Source organism: Mesoplodon mirus (genome assembly GCF_964341445.2).
Source record: "Mesoplodon mirus genome assembly, chromosome: 3".
Lineage (NCBI taxonomy): Eukaryota > Metazoa > Chordata > Mammalia > Artiodactyla > Ziphiidae > Mesoplodon > Mesoplodon mirus.
In genome coordinates, this window is record NC_138978.1 from 51,044,242 (window position 1) to 51,065,354 (window position 21,113).

Here is a 21,113-nt window from a genome sequence, read left to right on the forward strand (position 1 = left end):
TTAATTTAAATGTATATGTTTTCCATTAGAGTTTAAGTTCCTTGAAAGCAGGTATGGGTGTTCCTGAAGGAATGTCAAAATGGGATCCACACCTAAATGTTCTATAGTATTCACTTTGTCAAACACCATCCTTTTTTCTTTTTCTACACAATCATTCCTATCAACATACAAGCATGTTGAATTTTTCTTCACCCTAAAAAAATCTCTCCTTGCCTCCACATCCCCGCTTTGCTACTGCCCCCTTCATAGCAAAACAAAACATTCTCTGCTCCCTTTCATGGCAAACATTAAAAGAATTGTATAGAATCACCTCTCTACTTCTTCACTGCAACTTTCTCATAAACTCAGTCCACTCTTTATCTCCATCATTTCACTACAAAGTCATTTGTCAAGGTCATCAAATCCAACTGCCAACTCTTCATTCTCATCTCACTTGATCTTTTGGTAGCATGAGACATGGTTGATAAGTGTCTTGAAATAGTTGACAATAGTTTCTTAAATTTCCTCCCACTTTAGTGGATATTCCTTTTCAGTATCTTTTGCTAACTCCTCTTCCTTTTACATATCCTTAAACCTGGGATATCTCAGTCTGAGAATCTCTTTCTTTTGCTGTTTCTATTTACTTCTTAAGGGATCTCCAGTCCTATTGTATATATGCTGATGATTTTGAAAGTTACATTTTCAGTCTGTACCTCTCTCCTGAAGTTCACACTCTTGTGGTTAGCTACCTACTTGACATATCCTTTCAAATTTCAATTAAACATCTCACACTCACAATGATCAAAACAGAATTTTGTCCCTCATCATTCCCTTCTTCCCAACTTATTTCTCATGAAGTCTTTTGCATGTCAGTCTACGGCACCCTTGTTCATCTAGTCATACGGGCCAAAAAACCCAAGTCTTTGATCCCTCTTTGGTGATTCTTCTTACACCTCCCATCCAACACTGGCAAACCCGCTTGATGCTAACATCAAAATATATGCCAAATTTGAATGCCTCTCACCATCTTCATGGTAACCACTGTGGTGTAAGCTACTATCAGCACTCAACTGATCTACTACAGTGGGCTCTTAATTCGTTTTTCTTCCACTTTTGTCCCCTTAGACTCTTTCCCACACAGCCAAATAGAGAGATCCTTTATGTTTATAATTCATATCATATCATTCCCCTGTTCAAAAATGTTCCAAAAATATGTGATTACACTTTAAAAGAAAATCCATAGTTTTTAACATAGCCTACTCTAGATCCAGCTCCAGGCATTCTAATTGCAAACCCTGCCATTCTCATCCTTGTACTTACCACTCTGAATACACTGACTTTCTTGCTATTCCCCTAAAATGTTATTTGTACTGTCTCAGGGCCTTTGCACTTCCCCTTCTTTCTGTCTGGAATGCTCTTATTCCAGATATTTCAATGATTCCTTCCTTCATAGAATTCTCAGGTCTCTGCTCAAATGTTACATTCTCAGAAAGACTTTCTCTGACAACCTATATAAAATGCTCATTCAACCCTCCCCCTTTCCCCACTTTCATCTTTGTATCCATTTACTCTGCTTATTTTCCTTTACAGCACTTGTCACTAACAGTACATTATATTATATATTTGTTTGATTGTTTATTGTCTGGCTCTTCCACTAGAATGTGACAAAGACTCTCTCCTTGACCTAACTCTTGTCAGGCTCCTCTGAGCCCAAATAGGCCCCATCCTTGGGCATGTCTTCAAGAGCCCAGTTTAAACAGGAATCCTGCTAAGTCAGTTTAGCCAAAATAATCATCCTTGATATCCAACAAAATTCCTCATCCTCACCATCACCTTGGCCTTCCTCTGGCAAGGATCCTGTTAGGTTAGTTTAACAAAGAATTACCCTACCCTCTTTTCTCTCACATCCTGCAAAACCCTATTACAGTAGTCCCTATACCTATAACAATAGTCCTGAATAAAGGATGACTTAGCTTCTTTAAAATTGTCATGAATATTTTTTTCTTTAACAAATGTTAACATTATGAGTGGTAAACAAGAAAGACACCAGGTTGTCTTGTTCATTACCATATCCCCAGTACATAGAATAGTGCCTAGCACACAGTAGGCATTCAATACATCTTTTTTCAATGAATGAATATATGTAGGACAAGGAACAATATACTCAAAGACTCTGGGAATCTTTAATTGGCAAAATAGCTAGTTTTATACCACTTTTAAAACATTTCAGTATTTTAAAAATGAGAGTGAAAAGTTTAGTAATGAACATTTAAAAAAATTATTAACACATTTAATTTCATAAAATCAAAACCTCAGAGTTAAGAGCCCTTAAAGGGCACCTAGTGCAAGCCCACATTCTAATTAAAAAAGAAATGGAAATCTCTGGCTATATTTTAAGGTCTTTATTCTCGGAGGGAGAGTTACTTTATTATTTACAGAGTATTTGCAAAATTTGAAATTAGCTAATTGATCTTAAATTTGCACTAATTAATCATGTTAAAGCTTTGTAGTTAATGTTCACAGGATTGAACCAAAAAGCCAAAGCATTAACACCTGCTGGAGGTCATTAAAAGTGTATTATAAAAGACTTCAAATAATGTATATACTGTATAGTTTTGTCAAGGGTTGTTTTAATTCCAAAGCACAGCCATAACAAAGATGATAATCGTTTCAAGGTGACATTGGTATCTCTTTATTCAAACCTCACTAGTTTAAAAGCACAGTATAGATAGGCACTGAATCCATGCCAGGGGAGAAATAATTGATTTAACTGATTTAAAAGTATGTTTGAGATTTTTTCAGACAAGCTGTCAACACACACATGAAAGCAAGATTCTAAAAATGCTGTTAGATCCATAATGTTTATACAGCAAAGCAAACAACCTTTGTTATTCCAATTAATGAATCTGCTCACGGAGGAAATCTGATCCAAAATGTTTTATTTTTTTCTCAACTACACTGAAAAAATGTTGACTCATATTGAAGCAATTTAGAAACGTACTAGGCCACAAAATGGAAATGGATTACTTTAATTTTAATATTTGTTACTAGGCTATCTGCTAAAAATAACATCGCAAAGTTTTACACTTCCTTGAAAGGGTTTTAACGGTTGTCACATGTATTGTATCTACTAATCTTTTTGGAGAATGTTGGGCCAGGTAATATCATTCTCTCAAACTGACAAACCAGTAATAATAAATGTCAAGAGGTAAAATGTATGCAGGGAAAATAATGTAGCAAGATCAGTTTGTTGAGATACCTTGGACTATAGCCCATAGTACTTCATAGTAATCTCCCTTTTTCCTTTGATAAAATGGGGAGTGGGATTTGGGAATTGAATTGCCTAACAGTTGAAAAGAACTTTAAAAATAATCTACTTCAACGCTACTAGTTTTACCAATGAGATGTAAATGATCTGTTTAAGGACACACTGTTAAGTGACTAAGCTGAGACATGAACTCAGGATTTTGTTTCTAAATACTATGCTTACTACAACACCATACTACCTCTTATGATCAAGAATAATTATTGAGCTAAGTCCAACAAGGTTTATGATATTCAGCAGGTAAAATGACCCACTTTTTCAGCAAGTAAATGACATTTTTTAAAAAGAGGGAGGAAAAAATCATAGATTAAAAGAGATATAAGATCCAGCTCAACAAAGTGCTAACTGTAGACTTTTAAAAATCTTGTTTAGAATAAACTAAATGTACAATTACATTCTTAAGACAATCAAGGGAAATTGAACACAGAGTGGGTGTTTTATAATAGTAAGGAACTATTATTAATTTTGTTAGATATGATAGTGGTAGTATGGTTATGCTAAAAAGAAGTCCTTATCTGTTAGAGGTATATACTGAAGTATTTACCAGTGACATAGCAAACAATATGTTTGCTATAAAACATCTTAGGAATCAAACAAATTAAAAAGTGCAAAGATAGACTGGTAAATGTTAAAGATATTGATAATCATTAAGGGTGGCAGTTATTTATCCTACTTTGGTGTATGTTTGAAATTTTTCATAATAAAAATTAAAAAGAAGGAATTATTGAACTTATACCACATATAAGACACCATCGACACACTTCATTAATCACTGAGTGAGTGTCCAACTTTCTTTCAATTTTAAACTGGAGAACGATAATAGGAAGACCTTATCATGAATCTCTAAGGTCCTGTATGTTCTAGGTTCTGCCTATCGCCAACCTCACTAATGAGTGCGACACAGAGATGGGAAATTCTGCTTTGTATTTAACATATGTATGCATGAAATGAAACATTAATTTTGACTTATTTTTAAAAATACTTTTCCCAGAGATTGGTTCAAGATGGCAGAGTAGAAGGATGTGCGCTCACTCCCTCTTGTGAGAGCACCAGAATAACAACTAACTGCTGAACAATTATCGAAAGGAAGACACTGGAACTCACCAAAAAAGATACCCCACGTCCAAAGACAAAGGAGAAGCTGCAATGAGATGATAGGAGGGGTGCAATCACAATAAAATGAAATCCCGTAACTGCTGGGTGGGTGACTCACATACTGGAGAACACTTATACCACAGAAGTCCACCCACTGGAGTGAAGGTTCTGAGCCCCACATCAGGCTTCCCAACCTGGGGGTAGAGCAACGGGAGGAAGAACTCCTAGAGAATCAGACTTTAAAAGCTAGCAAGATTTGATTGCAGGACTTTGACAGGACTGGGGGAAACAGAGACCCCACTCTTAGAGGGCACACAAAAAGTAGTGTGTGCATCAGGACCCAGGGAAGGAGTAGTAACCCCATAGGAGACTGAATCAGACCTACCTGCTAGTGTTGGAGGGTCTCCTGCAGAGGTAGGGGATGGCTGTGGCTCACCGTGGGGACAAGGACACTGGCAGCAGAAGTTCTGGGAAGTACTCCTTGGCATGAGCCCTCCCAGAGTCCACCATTAGCCCCACCAAAGAGTGGGGTAGGCTCCAGTGCTGAGTCGCCTCAGGCCAAACAACCAACAGGGAGGGAACACAGGCCCACCCATCATCAGACAAGTGGATTAAAGTTTTACTGAGCTCTGCCCACCACAGCAACAGCCAGCTCTACCCACCACCAGTCCCTCCCATCAGGAAGTTTGCATAAGCCTCTTAGATAGCCTAATCCACCAGAGGGCAGACAGCAGAAGCAAGAAGAACTACAATACTGCAGCCTGTGGAACAAAAACCACATTCACAGAAAGATAGACAAAATGAAAAGGCAGAGGACTATGTACCAGAGGAAGGAACAAGAAAAATCCCCAGAAAAACAACTAAATAAAGTGGAGAAAGGAAACCTTCCAGAAAAAGAATTCAGAATAATGATAGTGATGATGATCCAGGACCTTGGAAAAAGAATGGAGGCAAAGATCGAGAAGATGCAAGAAATGTTTAACAAACACCCAGAAGAATTAAAAAACAAACACCTAGAAGAATTAAAGAACAAACAAACAGAGATGAACAATACAATAACTGAAATGAAAAATATACTAGAAGGAATCAATAGCAGAATAACTGAGGAAGAAGAACGGATAAGTGACCTGGAGGACAGAATGGTGGAATTCACTGCTGTGGAACAGAATAAAGATAAAAGAATGAAAAGAAATGAAGCCAGCCTCAGAGACCTCTGGGACAACATTAAATACAACAACATTTGCATTATAGGTGTCCCAGAAGGAGAAGAGAGAGAGAAAGGACCTGAGAAAATATTTGAAGAGATTATAGTCGAAAACTTCCTTAACATGGGAAAGGAAATAGCCACCCAAATCCAGAAAGCACAGAGAGTCCCAGGAAGGATAAACCCAAGGAGAAACATGCAAAGACATATAGTAATAAAATTGACAAAAATTGATGACAAAGAAAAATTATTAAAAGCAGCAAGGGAAAAGTGACAAATAACATACAAGGGAACTCCCATAAGGTTAACAGCTGATTTCTCAGCAGAAAATCTGCAAGCCAGAAGGGAGTGGCACGATATATTTAAAGAGATGAAAGGGAAGAACCTACAATGAAGATTACTCCACCTGGCAAGGATATCATTCAGATTAAATGGAGAAATCAAAAGCTTTACAGACAAGCAAAAGCTAAGCGAATTCAGCACCACCAAACCAGCTATACAACAAATGCTAAAGGAACTTCTCTGAGTGTGGAACACAAAAGAAAAGGACCTACAAAAACAAACCCAAAACAATTAAGAAAATGGTAAATAGGAACATACATAGTGACAATTACCTTAATTGTGAATGGATTAAGTGCTCCAACCAAAAGACACAGGCTCACTGAAAGGATACAAAAACAAGACCCATCTATATGCTGTCTACAAGAGACCCACTTCAGACCTAGGGACACATACAGACTGAAAGTGAGGGGATGGAAAAAGATATTCCATGCAAAAGGAAATCAGAAGAAAGCTGGAGTAGCAATTCTCATATCAGACAAAATAGACTTTAAAATAAAGAATGTTATAAGAGACAAGGAAGGACACTACATAATGATCAAGGGATCAATCCAAGAAGAATATATAACAATTATAATATATACGCACCCAATATAGCCAATACATAAGGCAAATGATAACAGCTATAAAAGAGGAAATCGATAGTAACACGGTAATAGTGGGGGACTTTAACACTTCACTAACACCAATGGACAGATCATCCAGACAGAAAATTAATAAGGAAACACAAGCTTTGTCCATTTGGGATGGGGTGATGTGGGAGATTGGGATTGACATATATACATTAATATGTATAAAATAGATAACTAGTAAGAACCTGCTGTATAAAAAATAAATAAAATTAAATTTTAAAAAATTGCTCTTCCCTGTATTCTGTTCCTTTGTTCTACAATTTGGTAATCATTTTCTTTATTTCAATTCAATAAATATTTCTTCAATAACGTACTAGGTCTGTTAGGCCCTAGGAATAGTAGATGGGGTATGTCATTTTCACATGTATGTGAAATATTAATTTATATATGAAAATATGTGAAAGACATACAAAGTATTCATATATATAACAACAGAATTGATAGATGCTGTATTAACTATATGTAAAAAGTGCTATGGGAATCCTAAAGAGGAAGATGTGAAGTGAAACTTGATCAATCATGTTAGAGGAAGAATGGAATTATCTTTCTATTCTCTCTATAAAAATATAAAATATGAAGAGGCAATCAAAGAATACATAGCCAAAAAATGTATAAAATAAGTATTATAAAGACACGTGGAATAGCTAATTTATAAAGATATTGTTATTTTTCTGGATTTAGGAATGTTTGTATTATTTGTTAGCTTCAAAAATTTTGTAGATAGTTGTTTTTTTCATTTCAAATATTCACTTTCATGCCCAATTTTGTATTTTTTAATTAAAGAGGTTCCCCCTCACTGTATAAACTTCAGGTGCCCCACCAGCTGAATCCACTGGAGGTTCTGTAATTTGCTAGGATATGTCAGTGCTAAGGATATGTCCATCAGTGAACAAAAATAGAGGGGAGAAAACTCTCTTGTGAAGCTTACATTCTAGTTGTGAGAGACAGACAAAACAAAAATGTAATAAACAAGGAAATTAAACAGTATGTCAGAAGGTAAATGCCATGGAAAAAGTGGAGAAGGGTTAAGGGGATCAGAATGCAGGGCAGGGAGCATTGGGTGGGTGGTCAGAGTAGGTAAGCCTCATGGAGAAGCAAAGAATTGAAGGATCTGTTCATTGATAATATCAATGGAGTCTAGTTAAGTATATAAGTTTAGTGGTGCTTCATTATTCTATTACTCAGGTCCCCAATTTAGAATATTTGAAGTAAAATAATTCCAAAGTCACAGTAGTAGGAAGGTAAAGCAGTAACAGTTGGACTGGGGTTAAGAATTGAATAGCTGCATGGGACATTAATCTTAGAGACTGGTACTGAACAACAGAGGGACACTAAAACATCACTGGAAAATAATAAAATGGGTAATACTGTATTTACTAGAACTTCTTTGGAGGGGGGAGGTGAGAGCCCCAAGTGGCACAGCTCTTAAGGAGATTCAGTCTGATGAACTGTCAGGTTGTATTGCTGGGTAGGGTGAGACAAATATGGAACCGTGTCTGAAATATTCAGGGCAACAGAAGACTGAGTGCTGCAACCAAGAGTTGTCCTTTCCCACCCTCCTCACCCACCTAGCATTCGATCTTTCCTCTAAATAAAAGTCGGGAAAACAGTCAAAAATGTAAGTTTACAGTATATATTGTTAGTCTGCCCTAAAAATAATTTTAAAAAATGAGAATTGGACTATAATTGTGAAAAATGTAAACGTTCTTAGAGCATCACACATTTTTTTTTATATAGGTGGCTGTTGTATAGTAGAAAGACAAATGGACAAGTTAGAACTGGATATGAGTTCTGACTCTGCCACTTAGCTGATTAGCCTTGGGCAAATCAGAAAGGGAAAAACTAAGATTTATCATCTATGAAACGGGGATAATCATAAGTTTCCTTTATGACAATTAGTGAGATAACTGTGTTTAAATGAACTTTTTAATCAACAAAGTATCATCCCATTTGTTTGGCATAATAATAAAGCTACAAGGTAGTTCATAGTTGCTAAGTAAGGATCACAGTTATGAGGTGTATAATAGTTCAAGTTGTAATGATCAACCAATAGTTAAGACAGTGCAGAATGCTTTAAAATCTCTATTTATAGGCTGTCTTCATATAGCTTCAAGAAAGCAATCTAACACTCTTTAACATCTTTTACTAGGACGTTATAACAAGAGACACATACTTCTTGTACCTCAAAAGTAGAAGAGGTATTTTTTCTTACTAACTTGAATGAATACTGAAGGAGTGACCCTTCACCAAATGAAGGTTCAGTATCAAAAATAACTGGCTATTTTCCCCGAATTGTCGGCTAGGTAGAGTGATTCTTAAATGATACTTCTTGTCAGCAAGAAAGATGATCCCAAGAATGAACAAAAATAGCCTCTGTTCAACAGCTGTGATGTCTATAATTTATAAGCTGTGATCATCTCTCATTGGATTGTCTTGGTGTCCAAGCAAGAATGGATGCATGTTTGTCATTTGTATATTTATCACTTCTCAGAAAACAAATTTTTGCTGCATCTTATTCTTTCTGATCAATACATTTTTCTCTTTACCTATAAATAGTGAGATGAGACTTACTGTTTGGGGAATGTGACCTTGAAACTCTACTGTCAGACACAAAGTTAAAAATGTTCAACGAATCCTTAAACATTTATTCCCAATCACTAAAGCACTAAAAGACAGGCAACACTGAAGAATAGGGCATGCAAGGAAGGAAAGAAAGAAGAAAAGAAGGAAGGGAGGGAGGAGGAAGCGATAATCACTTCATTTACTGTACCTCGGCAGTCTTTAAATGCTCTGCCTGGATGTCACGCTTCTAGTTAACTCTTACCGGTTCCCCCCCCACCCTTCAATCTTTACCTTTAATTTGTGTCCTTATATTGCTCTTGCTCTTCATAATTCTTTGTCCCTTAGGTATCTTACTTCCCATGCTCACTACATTCAGTTTCCCTCTCCATTTCTTTCACTGTTTCCCTCTTGTGCAGCTCTACCACAAACTATTCCTACGCTATATATTCATGTAAGTATGCGCTAAAATACAATCGAGCAAATATTGGGACTGATTGACCGGAGAACTTTGTGCAAACTAGTTAAAACTGAGAGATCTGGGGGAGAGGGTCTCCTCCATCTCTAGGACCAAATAATTGAGAATTAGAAAGTACGTAGAGGAGGACCACTGAAGCCAGCACAGAATCGGGTTCTCTTGCGCCGTGACTTGTATCAAAACACTCAGCCCGTGACTCAAGAAACTTCCTTGTGGCTCTCCTCCGACTGACCTTCGATCAATGCCCTTCCCCACCGTCTCCGGCCCCCACTTTCCTTGGACCCACGCGCTGCTTTTCACGTCCCTCTCTCCTCACACTTCAGGCCTGTTTCTTCTCCAGATTCTACTTCCATCTCTTTCCATTCGCTAAGATTCGGCCCAAATCTCACCCTCTCTTTTCCACTCCCTCCGGTTCTCCTGCTCACGGGCCCCCTAACCCGGCTCCCGCCCTTGGGCCCCTCCCTCAGGTAGCTGGGCGCCGTCCTGCCCCCTCACCCCTCCCGCGCACACCTGTCTGCCTCCGACCCTCCCCGCACGGAGCTCGGGCCCTCCCTCCACTCCTCCCGCAGCGCTCGCCGTCCAGCGCCCACCCCGGCCGCCCGCCCCGGGGGGTGGGCGCGCACACGCCCCCCGCCCCGCCCACCTGCTCGTGGGCCCCCCCGCCCCCGCCTCGCCTGGTCCCCGGCGTCTTGGGCCCCCGCCCCCCGCGGGCCCGCTGCACTGTGGGTAGGCGGCGGCGGCAGCACAGAAGAGCTCGCGGCGGCGGCGGCGAGGGCGGCGGCGCGAGGCTGCGCGCCCCGAACATGGCTGAGAAGCAGAAGCATGACGGGCGGGTGAAGATCGGACACTACGTGCTGGGGGACACCCTGGGCGTCGGCACCTTCGGCAAAGTGAAGAGTTGAGTATGCGCCGAGGCCGCCGCGCCGAGCTGCCAACCTCGCGGGAGGCCAAGCCCCGGAGCCCCGGAGCTCGGGAGCCCCGGGCCGCGGGCGGGCGGCTGGCAGCGGGTGGCGGGGCCTGGCGGCAGGTGGAGGGGCCCCGCCCGGGCCGCGCGGAGCCTGGGGACCCCGGGAGGGCAGCGTGCAGCGCCTCGCCCGCGGCAGCTGCGGGCTGGGGCGAGGGGGCGCGGGCTGGGGCGCGGGCGTCGCGGGGTCCAGGGCCGGCGCCCACCGAGTTTCTCCCGGCGGACCTCAGTGCCCTCCTCTGTGAAGCCGGGAGACTGTGCTGTAGGGCGAGGTGCCTTCCAGCTGGGAGGCTGTACGGATAGGACTGGGGAATGACCCACGTTCCTGATGGTGGAGTTTCCATTTCGTGCCAGGTGCCCAGTTAGGTGCTTCACGTGTGATTGCCTTTAATCCTTATAGCAGGTGCAGGTGTTATCTTCACCTTAAACGTGAGAAAACGAGGACCCCTAGGGGTCTAGGAACGTTCTCAAGGTCACACTGAAATTGGCAGAACCGTGATGAAAGTCTAAAATGTCCTCTAATTTTGGCCAGGCTGGGCGGTTCCTGACATCCCGATTCTTTCGTGCTCCCAGACTCTGGGTTGGTGGGGATGACAGTTTAGGGGATGCTCCCGGAGCAAGAGCGGGGTGGGTCTTTCTGATGCCTGTGTGAAACGCCGGAATGCAGCTGGCTTGGGTCAGGGCTTAATCAGAACTGGGAGGTCTGAAGGTTGGTTGGTGTTTGTAAAATGGTTCTAGGAAGGCTTCTGGGATGGGGAGGACGGTGATGGGGATCTTGGAGGATGTAGGGCTGAGGCCAGAACTGCTAAGACATGCTCTGCTGAGGTCTGTATTCTTGGTGATGGGATCCCATTTTGGGTGTAGTAAAACAGGCTGGTTTTGAAATTTTTTACTTTACTTCTTACTAGTTAAGTATTGAACTTTCCTGTTTTTCTTGTTAATGAGGGTCACGTGGGATTTAATTAATTTGTCCTCTCTCCAGAACTAGAACGAGCTTGTTAAAAACACTTCTCTTTAAAAAACAAACAAAAACAAACTTCTCTTTTGATTGTTGCAAATCCAATATTATAAGTAAAATGTTTGCTGTTTTTTTTTTCTTTTTGCAGGGGAAATATTAGGTAGGCAGTTTGGAGATTTTATTGAGGCCTCTATTTCCTTAAAAAGTCATATTTTAACCTTAAATCAAGGCTGTTAAATGGATAGAAGAGACTCGTTCATTCCTGTAGCAAGGATCAGTTCTTATTTACTTCCACGTGTCTGGTACCCTTTTGTTTGTTCAGAAAACACTTATTGAGTGCCTACAATGTGCCAGGCACTGTTCTAGGTAATGGGGATACCCTAGGAACAAAATCAGATTAAAAATCTCTCCTTTTGTGAAGCTTCTCTTCTAGTAGGGGAAGACAAACAATAATTGCAATATGTATATGAAATATTCAATATACAGTATTTTTAGTGCTATTGAGAAAAATGAATCAGAGAAGGGAGGATAGGGAGTTTAGTGAGGTTAGCAATTTTCAATAAGATTGTCAGGCAAGGCCTCACAGACAGGGTGGTATTTGTGTAAAGACCTCAAGTTTGTAAAATTCTTTGAAGTCCTGTGAGGGCTGTGAAGTCCTGGCTTAGGTTTGAAAGACATCATAAAGTGGACAGTTAGGAGAATATATTTAGAATGAATATAGGAGGATCCAGGAATTGGATTAATGCCTGTGACATTACTAAGGGCTATTGTGTTTTGACGTTATACCCTCAAACCTTTGCCATCTAGACATGTACACTCTCCAGGTTATATAATGTACCCTATGCCCTTTCAAATTGTGTTAAAATTTTGTCTTTTTAAATTCTTCTGTAATCTGAATGTTGGCTAAAACACCCATCAGATCAATCGGTCCATTGTCATAGGACACCTTAAATATCTTTTGTATATATTCTTGTGCTGCTTCTAGGCACTTACTTCTTAAAATATAAACCAACAGAAGGTACTTTGATTTATGAGAAATCCTTTTCCTGGAGGACCCCTTCCCAGTGAGCAACCAACTGGAGGGGTGTTTCTAACACTATATTAGCACTTCTCCAAAGTTAGGCTGTGGTTTCCCATCCAAGGTTAGAATTAGTACAATTGCTTAATAAAAATTATATAAGTTGCTGCAGTCTAAAATTACTCATTTACAGTTGACCCTGGAACAACACGAGTTTGAACTGTACAGGTCTACTCCTACAGCAGACTTTTTTCACTAAATACATACTACAGTGTTATACAGTCCCAGGTTGGTTGACTCCTAGAATGCGGAATCATGGATACTGCAGGCTGACTGTAAAGTTAAATACAGGTTTTCAACTGCCTGGGGTTCAGTGCCCCTAACTCCAGTGTCGTTCAAGGTCACTTGTAATTCTTTAAGGGACTAGAAACAAAAGCACATGCGTTTTAAACACAGCTTTATTCAGGTGTATTTTACATATCATAAAATTCACCCATTCCAAGTGTACAATTCAGTGATTTTTAGTAACTACCGAATGGTACAGCCATCATCATAAATCGATTTTAGAACATTTTCATCACCACAGTAAGATTCCTCATGCCCATTTATAGTTAACCCTCAGCCCTAGGAAACTGCTAATCTTTTTTCTGTCTGGATAAATCTGCTTTCTCTGGACATTTCTTATAAATGAGATCATTCAATATGGAGTCTCTCGTGTCTGACTTCTTTAACAATGCTTTTGAGGTTCATGCATGACATAGCGTGTGTCAGTAGTTTGTTCCTTTTTATTGCTAAATAATATTCCATTGCATGAGTATGCCACATTCTGCCTATGCAGTCACCCGTTGATGGCCATTGTTTTCCGTTTGGGGCTATTACAAATAATGCCACCACAAACGTTCATATGCAAATCTTTGTGTGGATATATGTTCTCGGACACATTGGGTAGATACCTAAGAGCAGAATTGTTGGGTCATATCATAGTTTTGTTTTCAGCTTTTGGGGAAACTGCAGACTTTTCCAAAGTGGTTGTATCATTTTACAATCCCACCAACAATGTATGAGGGTTCTTATTTCTCCAAATCCTAAGATTTGTTTATTGTCTTATTATAGCTGTTCTAGGAGGTGTGAAATGGTATCTCATTGTGGTTTCAGTTTGCACTTTCCTAGTGACTAATGATGCTGAACATCTTTTCATGTACTGATTAACCATTTGTGTATCTCCTTGGGCGAAATGTCTATTCATGTATTGAGTTCATTTGTTGAGTTATTTGTTGTAAGTTGAGTTTATAAGAACCTTTTTTTATAAATTCTGGATACAAGTCCCTTACTACAAATATTTTCTCCAGGTCAGTTGTTTGACTTTTCATTTTCTTAATGGTGTCTTTTAAAGTATAAATGTTTTGAATTTTTATGAGGTCCAGTTTATTGACTTTTTTCCTTCTATGGATGATGCTTTGGGTGTTATATTTAAGAAATCTTTGCTGTGGGTTTCAAGGATTTGCTCGTATTTTTTTTTTAATAAATGTTTTATTGTTTTAGCTCTTACATTTATGTCTATGACCCATTTTGAGTTAAAATTTTGAATATGGTGTAAGATGAGGTTCTAAGGCCAATGTTTTGAATATAGATATCCAATTGTCCCAGCACCGTTTGTTGAAAATACATGCATTTTTATTTGGTATAGAGTTAGACTTCGTAAATTTAATTTCTACTAAAAAACTTAGTAGTAAACGATTTAGTTTTATATGGCTATAAAAACATGGAAATGGAGGAGTGATGAATATTTTATGTGCCTTCTCTCTTAACTATTGTTATTTACAGATATTGAAAGTTTAACTTCAGTTGTTGATTTTACAGACCAAAGTTAGGTACAGTAAACAAAAATGGAAATAACTAGTTTTCATTTAATAGTACTGGTTTCAAGCTATTTTTAAAAAGCATATGGAAATCCTTCTATTTGTTGATAAATAATTGAAGCCTTATTTAAAATATTCTAAATTGATTTTTCTCCATTGTTCTAGTGTAAGAGTACAAGGGGAGTGCTTATGGAAACACATTATATGGGCTGTCAGGGTTTCGAAGTAATGCTTTTTATCTACTTAAATTTTTTTCTGTATATTGATTGTTTTGGCTCTTACTCTTTCCAGGGTAAGATAGAACTTCAGTTTAAGAGCTCTTGTAATTAGACTTGCTCAGTTCTTATCTAAATAATGAACGTGATAGAAATTCTAGAATAGATCTGGTGTTTGTGTTATACACTGGTTGAAGAAAAAAAATGTTTTTAATATAATGGTAATTATTTGTTTAAAAAGAAGCCTGTATTTTTGAGGTGAGGACTCATAGATTTGGTTTATGAAATAATTACTCTTCATTGGAATTGTACACTATAGGATCCTTTGTAGTCAAAGTAGCCTTTTCTAGTCAACAGGGTCTCATCAAGGCATTACTTTTTCTGTTTTTCAAATAGTTATGTGCATGGCTCACAAAATTGGCTTTCAAGGAATTAAGTAAATATTTTATTAATTCCCCACTTATTTTTTAGATAACAGGAAAGATAAGCAAATGGAAAAATTTTTATTAATTTTTTTTAAACAAGTAATGTTACTTTTTTGAAATGTAAGTAGCAAGTCCTAAATGATAAATTAGATTTTGGACAACTACCTGGTCATTTGGTGGGCCTCAGAGTTACACCTATGGTACTTGGGGCCCACACTGGCATTGTTTTTGACTCTCATGTAGTATCAAGGCCCTAAACAAGACATTTAACCTCTCTGGGCTTTGTTTTCTTCTTTTCCTAAAGCACGGCACTAGAACGTGAAATTTGTGAGGTCTTTTACAACTTATTTTTTAAAGATTTAATTTCAAAAAATGGGAACGTTTAATTGTTCCTTCCAGCTTAATGGAAATTTGAATTACTGAAGACCAGAGCTGAAATAAAGATGTAATATAAAGCAAAAGAAAAGGGAAACACATTTGTAACACTTTAGTGATAAAAGCTACAACTTGAATTAGTTCTTACTATGTTTACTATATATGCAATTGATTTTATTTATTCCCTGCATTTGATATTATCTCCATTTTACTAATGTAGATATTGAGAATCAGCTACTTTAAGTAATTTGCCCAAGGTCATGGTGCTAGTAAGTGGCAGAAATGGCAAATTCAGGGTTCTCTGATGAAAGTCTGTGGTATATGGAATGGAAAGTAAAAATGCATAGTGTGATATCTTGTGAGTTTCAAACCTATAAGGATATAATTTTTACATGTCCATAGATATTTATCAAGGATTAAGAAAATAAGATTTAAATGTATTTATTTTAATCCAAATTTACAGCCAATAACAGTTTTTTTGAAACTCCATATGGATGGTTAAAAATTATATTTTCATATAAATTTTACTCTGGTGCCTTAATCCGTTCCATTTTTTACATGACAAATTTACTGAATTCTGACAGTTTTAACCCAAATTTTTAAAAATACTAGGTATTTCAGGGTTCACCCCCATTATGAAAATAACCTTGACTAAAGATTACCTGTAACCTTTCTAAAGAAAATTTGTAAAAAAATAGCTTGATGTCCTAGGAAGAAAGAACATTGGTTTAGGAAGGCATTAGCTGGGGATTTTAATTCCATACCACAGCCAGTTATATGAATTTGGGAAAACCATTCAACTTCTCTGAGCCTGTTTCCTCCTTTGTAAAATGGCAATAACAACACTTGGCCTACCTGCTTTCTAGAATTTTTTTGAGGATTAAATGAGTTGAGGCACTAAAATGGCTTTAAAAAATAAATTTCCGTACAAATAGATGGCACTGTTGTGGAGATGACTAGATACAGGGCCATTGTGAGTGAATCCTGCACCCTGTGCGAGGTGTTAATAAGTGTTTGCTGATTGCAATTCTGATTGCAACATTGAGACAGAGCTTTTATAATCTGCCCCTATTTTTTGGTTGCCTGCATTGGAAAGTTCCCAATGACTAATTCATTTGTGCTATATGATAATTATTAATGTTTATATTAAACATGCAGTATCCTTTTTGGTTAAGCCATGAAATTTGTTTTTTCACAAATATGGAAAATGAATAAAATAAAAATGAAATGGGAATAACTGAATGTTCATGTAAGTTGCTAGCTGAACTGATTTTACTTTTGAAAATATGCAAATTCTAAACAACTGTTAAACAATACTTCCAAATAATGAAGCTATATATTTTCTGAAATAGTAGAACATTAGTGTTGGAATGAAAATCAATTCATCGTATCTCTCAAACAATTAAGTGAACAGTGTGCTATTTAGGGTTTTGTTTTTTGTTTCTGCTGATTTATATGTTGTTTTTTATGATTTCAACATAGGTAATTTTGTCCTTAGTGCTGCATGGATTTTGTTCGTTTTGTGTAATCCATTGACTCTCAAAAGATATTTTTCCATAGGAAACAAAGTTATAAACGATGGACAGATTTCAGGTTAAGTCCACAAAGGCAACATGGTATATAGTATAGAGAACACTGGATTTTAGAAGGCCTGGTGTGGAAGTTTGCTGTTATATAAGCCAGCTATGCGCCCTTAAGCCAAAGTCACTTGATCTCTGAAAAAGGGAATAAGACTATATGTTCTTTTATACTGTTGAGAGTAGTACAGGAGAAAATGTAGGTGAAAAGATACAAGTACTTAACTTTTAAGTACTTTATATATACTTGGGTCCTATTATGTACTTAAACCTGTAATTTGCTGAACTCTGAGAATAATCTGTGATCTGGTTCTGAGACCAGAATTTATTTGATGATGAGGAGGAAGAGTTTACTATCTCCTGTTTTATTTTTCCCTGGTCTTCTTTCCTATTTCATTTGAGTATGTTCATTAATCTAATTCTCTAGATGCTGCTCACTTATCACCATCTTCTGTACACCATGCGTATGCATGCAATGCATATATGCAAACATGTAACAGATGTATATTCCAGGTCTCATGGTAGTGATCATAGAACTCTTGGAAGAAGGAGGCAAAGCTGGAAAAGGGAGGAGGATGTGAGCAGCAGTTGGCAGTTTTTATGGGTGGCTTGTTGTCAAGGTTCTACTGAGAGTAGAACCAAAATAATACATGCAGTTCATTTTTTGTAGAACTATGGAAAATGCAGACTCTGAGCTAAAAATGCCTTTCTACAAACTTTCTCCTAACATATTTATGTAAATTAGAAAGGATTTTTGTAATTGATCATATACTGAGGAAATTACTTCAATTCTGTGGACTCTCTCCCTTTCCCATGCTGACACAGCACTGCTTTATCTAGGTTTTTTTGTTTTTTGTTTTGTTTGTTTGTTTCTTTTTTGTAAGAACATGTCAAAATATTCACTTACCTCGTGGTCCATGTTAGCCTTCCTTAAAGCATTTCATACTGTTTTGTAATGATAACACTGCCCCATTTATTCTGAGATTCCTGTGGTTTCCTTGATGATAGAGAAAATATTTTATAGAGAAAGCAGTTAATTTTTTGAAACCAGGTAAATAATTTAATTGGATCTAACAGAAGATCTAATCTCAAATCCTTTAAGAGATAATGAGAAAGTGGGGGCACAAGACCCCTAAAATACTGAAAGGATTATGAAAGTGAGAGCCAATCTCCCTAGTATGTTTATTAGATGCAAATATAAGAGCAAACACTTTGAATCAGGTTGAATAGATTTTTATCTATTATTTAAACCATTGAAACGCATGTGCAAAGCAATGTGTTTATTTTGAAACGTGGCGAACCATTTTATTTTTAGTTTGGTGTTATTAAGGAAAGAATTTGAGGCAGCTCTTATCTCTGCTAATAATAGAAACCTTCACCCCTTCAAGGGAACAGTATTCTTGCTTAAGTGGTGTCTTATGGTTAGCAATGTTTGCCTCTGATAAATTTTACTGTATTTCTTTTGGTGGTGCTTTAGTTTTTAAAGTGTTAATAATTCTTTTTTTAATTTGCCCTTAGTTTTTTTAAACAGCCTTTTATATAATCATCAAATCTTGCTGTAATGTCTCTTATCCTGAATGTTTCTGTATCAGTTTATTAAAATACTTTTTTAGAATCTTTTTTCTTCATAGTATTTTGTACATTTTAAACGCTATTAAAAACACAATGAGCAATATGTTCTCATTTAACATCTCTCAATTTCTAAATTATAAATTAGTTATAAGTTATCTAGCTATCATAATTGAAAATAATGGAATTAAAATTTTAAATATACCATAAATTTTTCTAAATTCTTTACTTGATAAATACCATAAGTATTAATTATTTAATTTTTGTTTTTAATGTGTTAGAGCATAACTTGGTACCATATGTATTCCATAATTGACTTCAGTTCTTCCAGACTTAGTTAATGAAATAATAGAACGAATATATATTAAGCATCTATCATGTTTAGTCATATTGGATTTTAAGCAAACTATTTTTACCAGTGTTAAAAATGTGTCAATGATACTACAACAGATGATTTACTAATTTAAAATAAAGAGGAAAATATTCATCACAGAATTTACTTATATGATTCTTCTCTCACATTTGAATTCTAAGTCAAATATGATATGATGAATCCACCTTTTACTCAGATTTAAACCAGGCCCTCTTAGTGCTCTACTAATTCATAGTTGGATAGTATAACAGTTATACTGTATGCTGTAAATTTGCTTTTAGTAAGAAATTTGACTTTGTGTCTTATGGTAGCTTTTTGGATAAGATAAAGAAATGTGCTCTGAATGTCTTATTGCTGATGAACAACTATTCGCAAAGAATTTAGGAGTCATTCTAAAGGGAAATCTTTGTCGGTTATCCTATTTAATAAGTATAGTAAGATTTCCTATTTGGGGTAGTACAAAGCTAGATGAGATAATTAATAGACAAATCACAGAATCAGAATTTAAATTTGTATCAACTGCTTGAATTGCTAGGTAGAATTTAATAGGGATAAGTGTCAAATCTAGCACTTGGTTAAAAACGGAAACAAAAAACAGGTGCATAAAAGAGTAGAACAGTTGATAGCAGTTCCTAAGATGTTGAAATTCTATCTGACCATGAGTTTTGGAAATATATATTATGAGTACTTAAATGTAAAAATTGTTATTGGATAGAAAATAGACATATAGAGGCCATATTAGTTGATAGTTGTAGAGGTAGTATAGTTCTGTACTTCATATTAAGCTAAATTTTGAATATTGGGTTTAGTTCTTTGTTCCACAATTTGGAAAAAATCTTAGCCAATTATGTTTCATTCAGAGAATGATCATTATAACTAGGGGAGTTCAAAAAGTATGTATGACATATGAGGTATGGTAAAGAATATTTTTCATGCTATGAGAAAACCTATTTTAAGTGTGATAGCTGGTTTTAGACAACTAAAGTACCATCATCTGGAAAAAGGAGTCCCTGTATTCAGTGATGCTTTGGAGGATAGAACGGTGACTATTGAGTGAATGTTTTAAGGAGGCAAATTATAATCCAGAATAATGAGGATCTTTCTATCAAGGAGACTGACTAGGAATGCTACAACTTATGCCACACGTCAGTTTCATTTCTGTTATTGACATACTTGCTTGGGTACCAGATGGCTACCAAGATTGTTGCCATAAAATTTCTAGTTTGAATGGAAAGTTGGCGTAGATAATCTATAAAGTTCTTTTTAACTTTAATATTCTGTTATTGCATATACATTTTTTTCCAGTGTGATTGACTTCCATATCTGGCTATGATTTCTAACTTGCATCAAATCAATTTTCTAGTTACAAACAATTAGAAAATCTGGAGAAAATTTAAAATCTGAAGGCAGTCAGGACTTGAGTGATCACTATCCCTGGGAGAAGAAAAATGCATTGGAGTGAGTCTGACGTTTTATTTGGCTTTTCTCTTTGAGTCATGTGCCAGTTTGTAAAAATGGTAACTGTAAGAAGCCAAACAGAGAGCAATGGCTAAAAGGCACTGCAGAGTTTGAGTTCTGGGGAGAACAACAGCTGGAGTTCGTAATTTATCAAGGAGAGTCCCAGGTAACCAGTTGGGTTTTGGTTGCAACTCCCTGAAGACTGAAATCCTTAGAATCAGCTTAATCCTAGACTTATTAAGATGACCTGCCTCCTATCTTTATTCTCTGTAGGGAAATAAAATCAGGTGGACCCTCTACAGTTTTTCACACACAGTGTTTAACATTCCAGGAGACAAGGCCAAGACAATAGAAAAAAACCCCTAGGGATTCAGATATTAAAGCTATCGGACATGGACTTTAAAATAACTGTGATTGGAGTTATGTCAGCATCATGGTGGTGTGAGTTGTTCCTTTTTTCTCTGCCCTTCAATTTACATCTAACTGGACATGCATAACCAAAAAAAAAAAAAAAAGCGCTTCTGCATAGCATACCAGAACACTCGAGAGGTCCATCCATCTGTGTACCTGAAAGGGGGTAGATTGGACTGCAGAAGAGGCTGTGGAGTGAGGGAATGGTGGCAGCAGGTCTAGCCATGGGCCAGCACAGACCTTTTTGGCAGAGGAGGTGAGGGTGAAGGTGGTCAGTGGGGTCTGCCCAGCTCTGCATGC

At 37.4% G+C, this 21,113-nt stretch overlaps 1 protein-coding gene across 1 annotated transcript in view; it reads left to right on the forward strand.

Annotated features, from left to right (window-relative positions):
- Nucleotides 1–10,414: 10,414 nt before the first annotated feature.
- PRKAA2 (protein kinase AMP-activated catalytic subunit alpha 2) overlaps nt 10,415–21,113 on the forward strand; it is a gene marked incomplete at its 5' end in the record, with an annotated part of 57,972 nt that continues 47,273 nt past the window's right edge. Inside the window, one exon of the mRNA XM_082613833.1 lies at nt 10,415–10,508. Coding sequence (XP_082469959.1) covers nt 10,415–10,508 — 94 coding nt within the window. The remainder of the gene's footprint in view (nt 10,509–21,113) is intronic.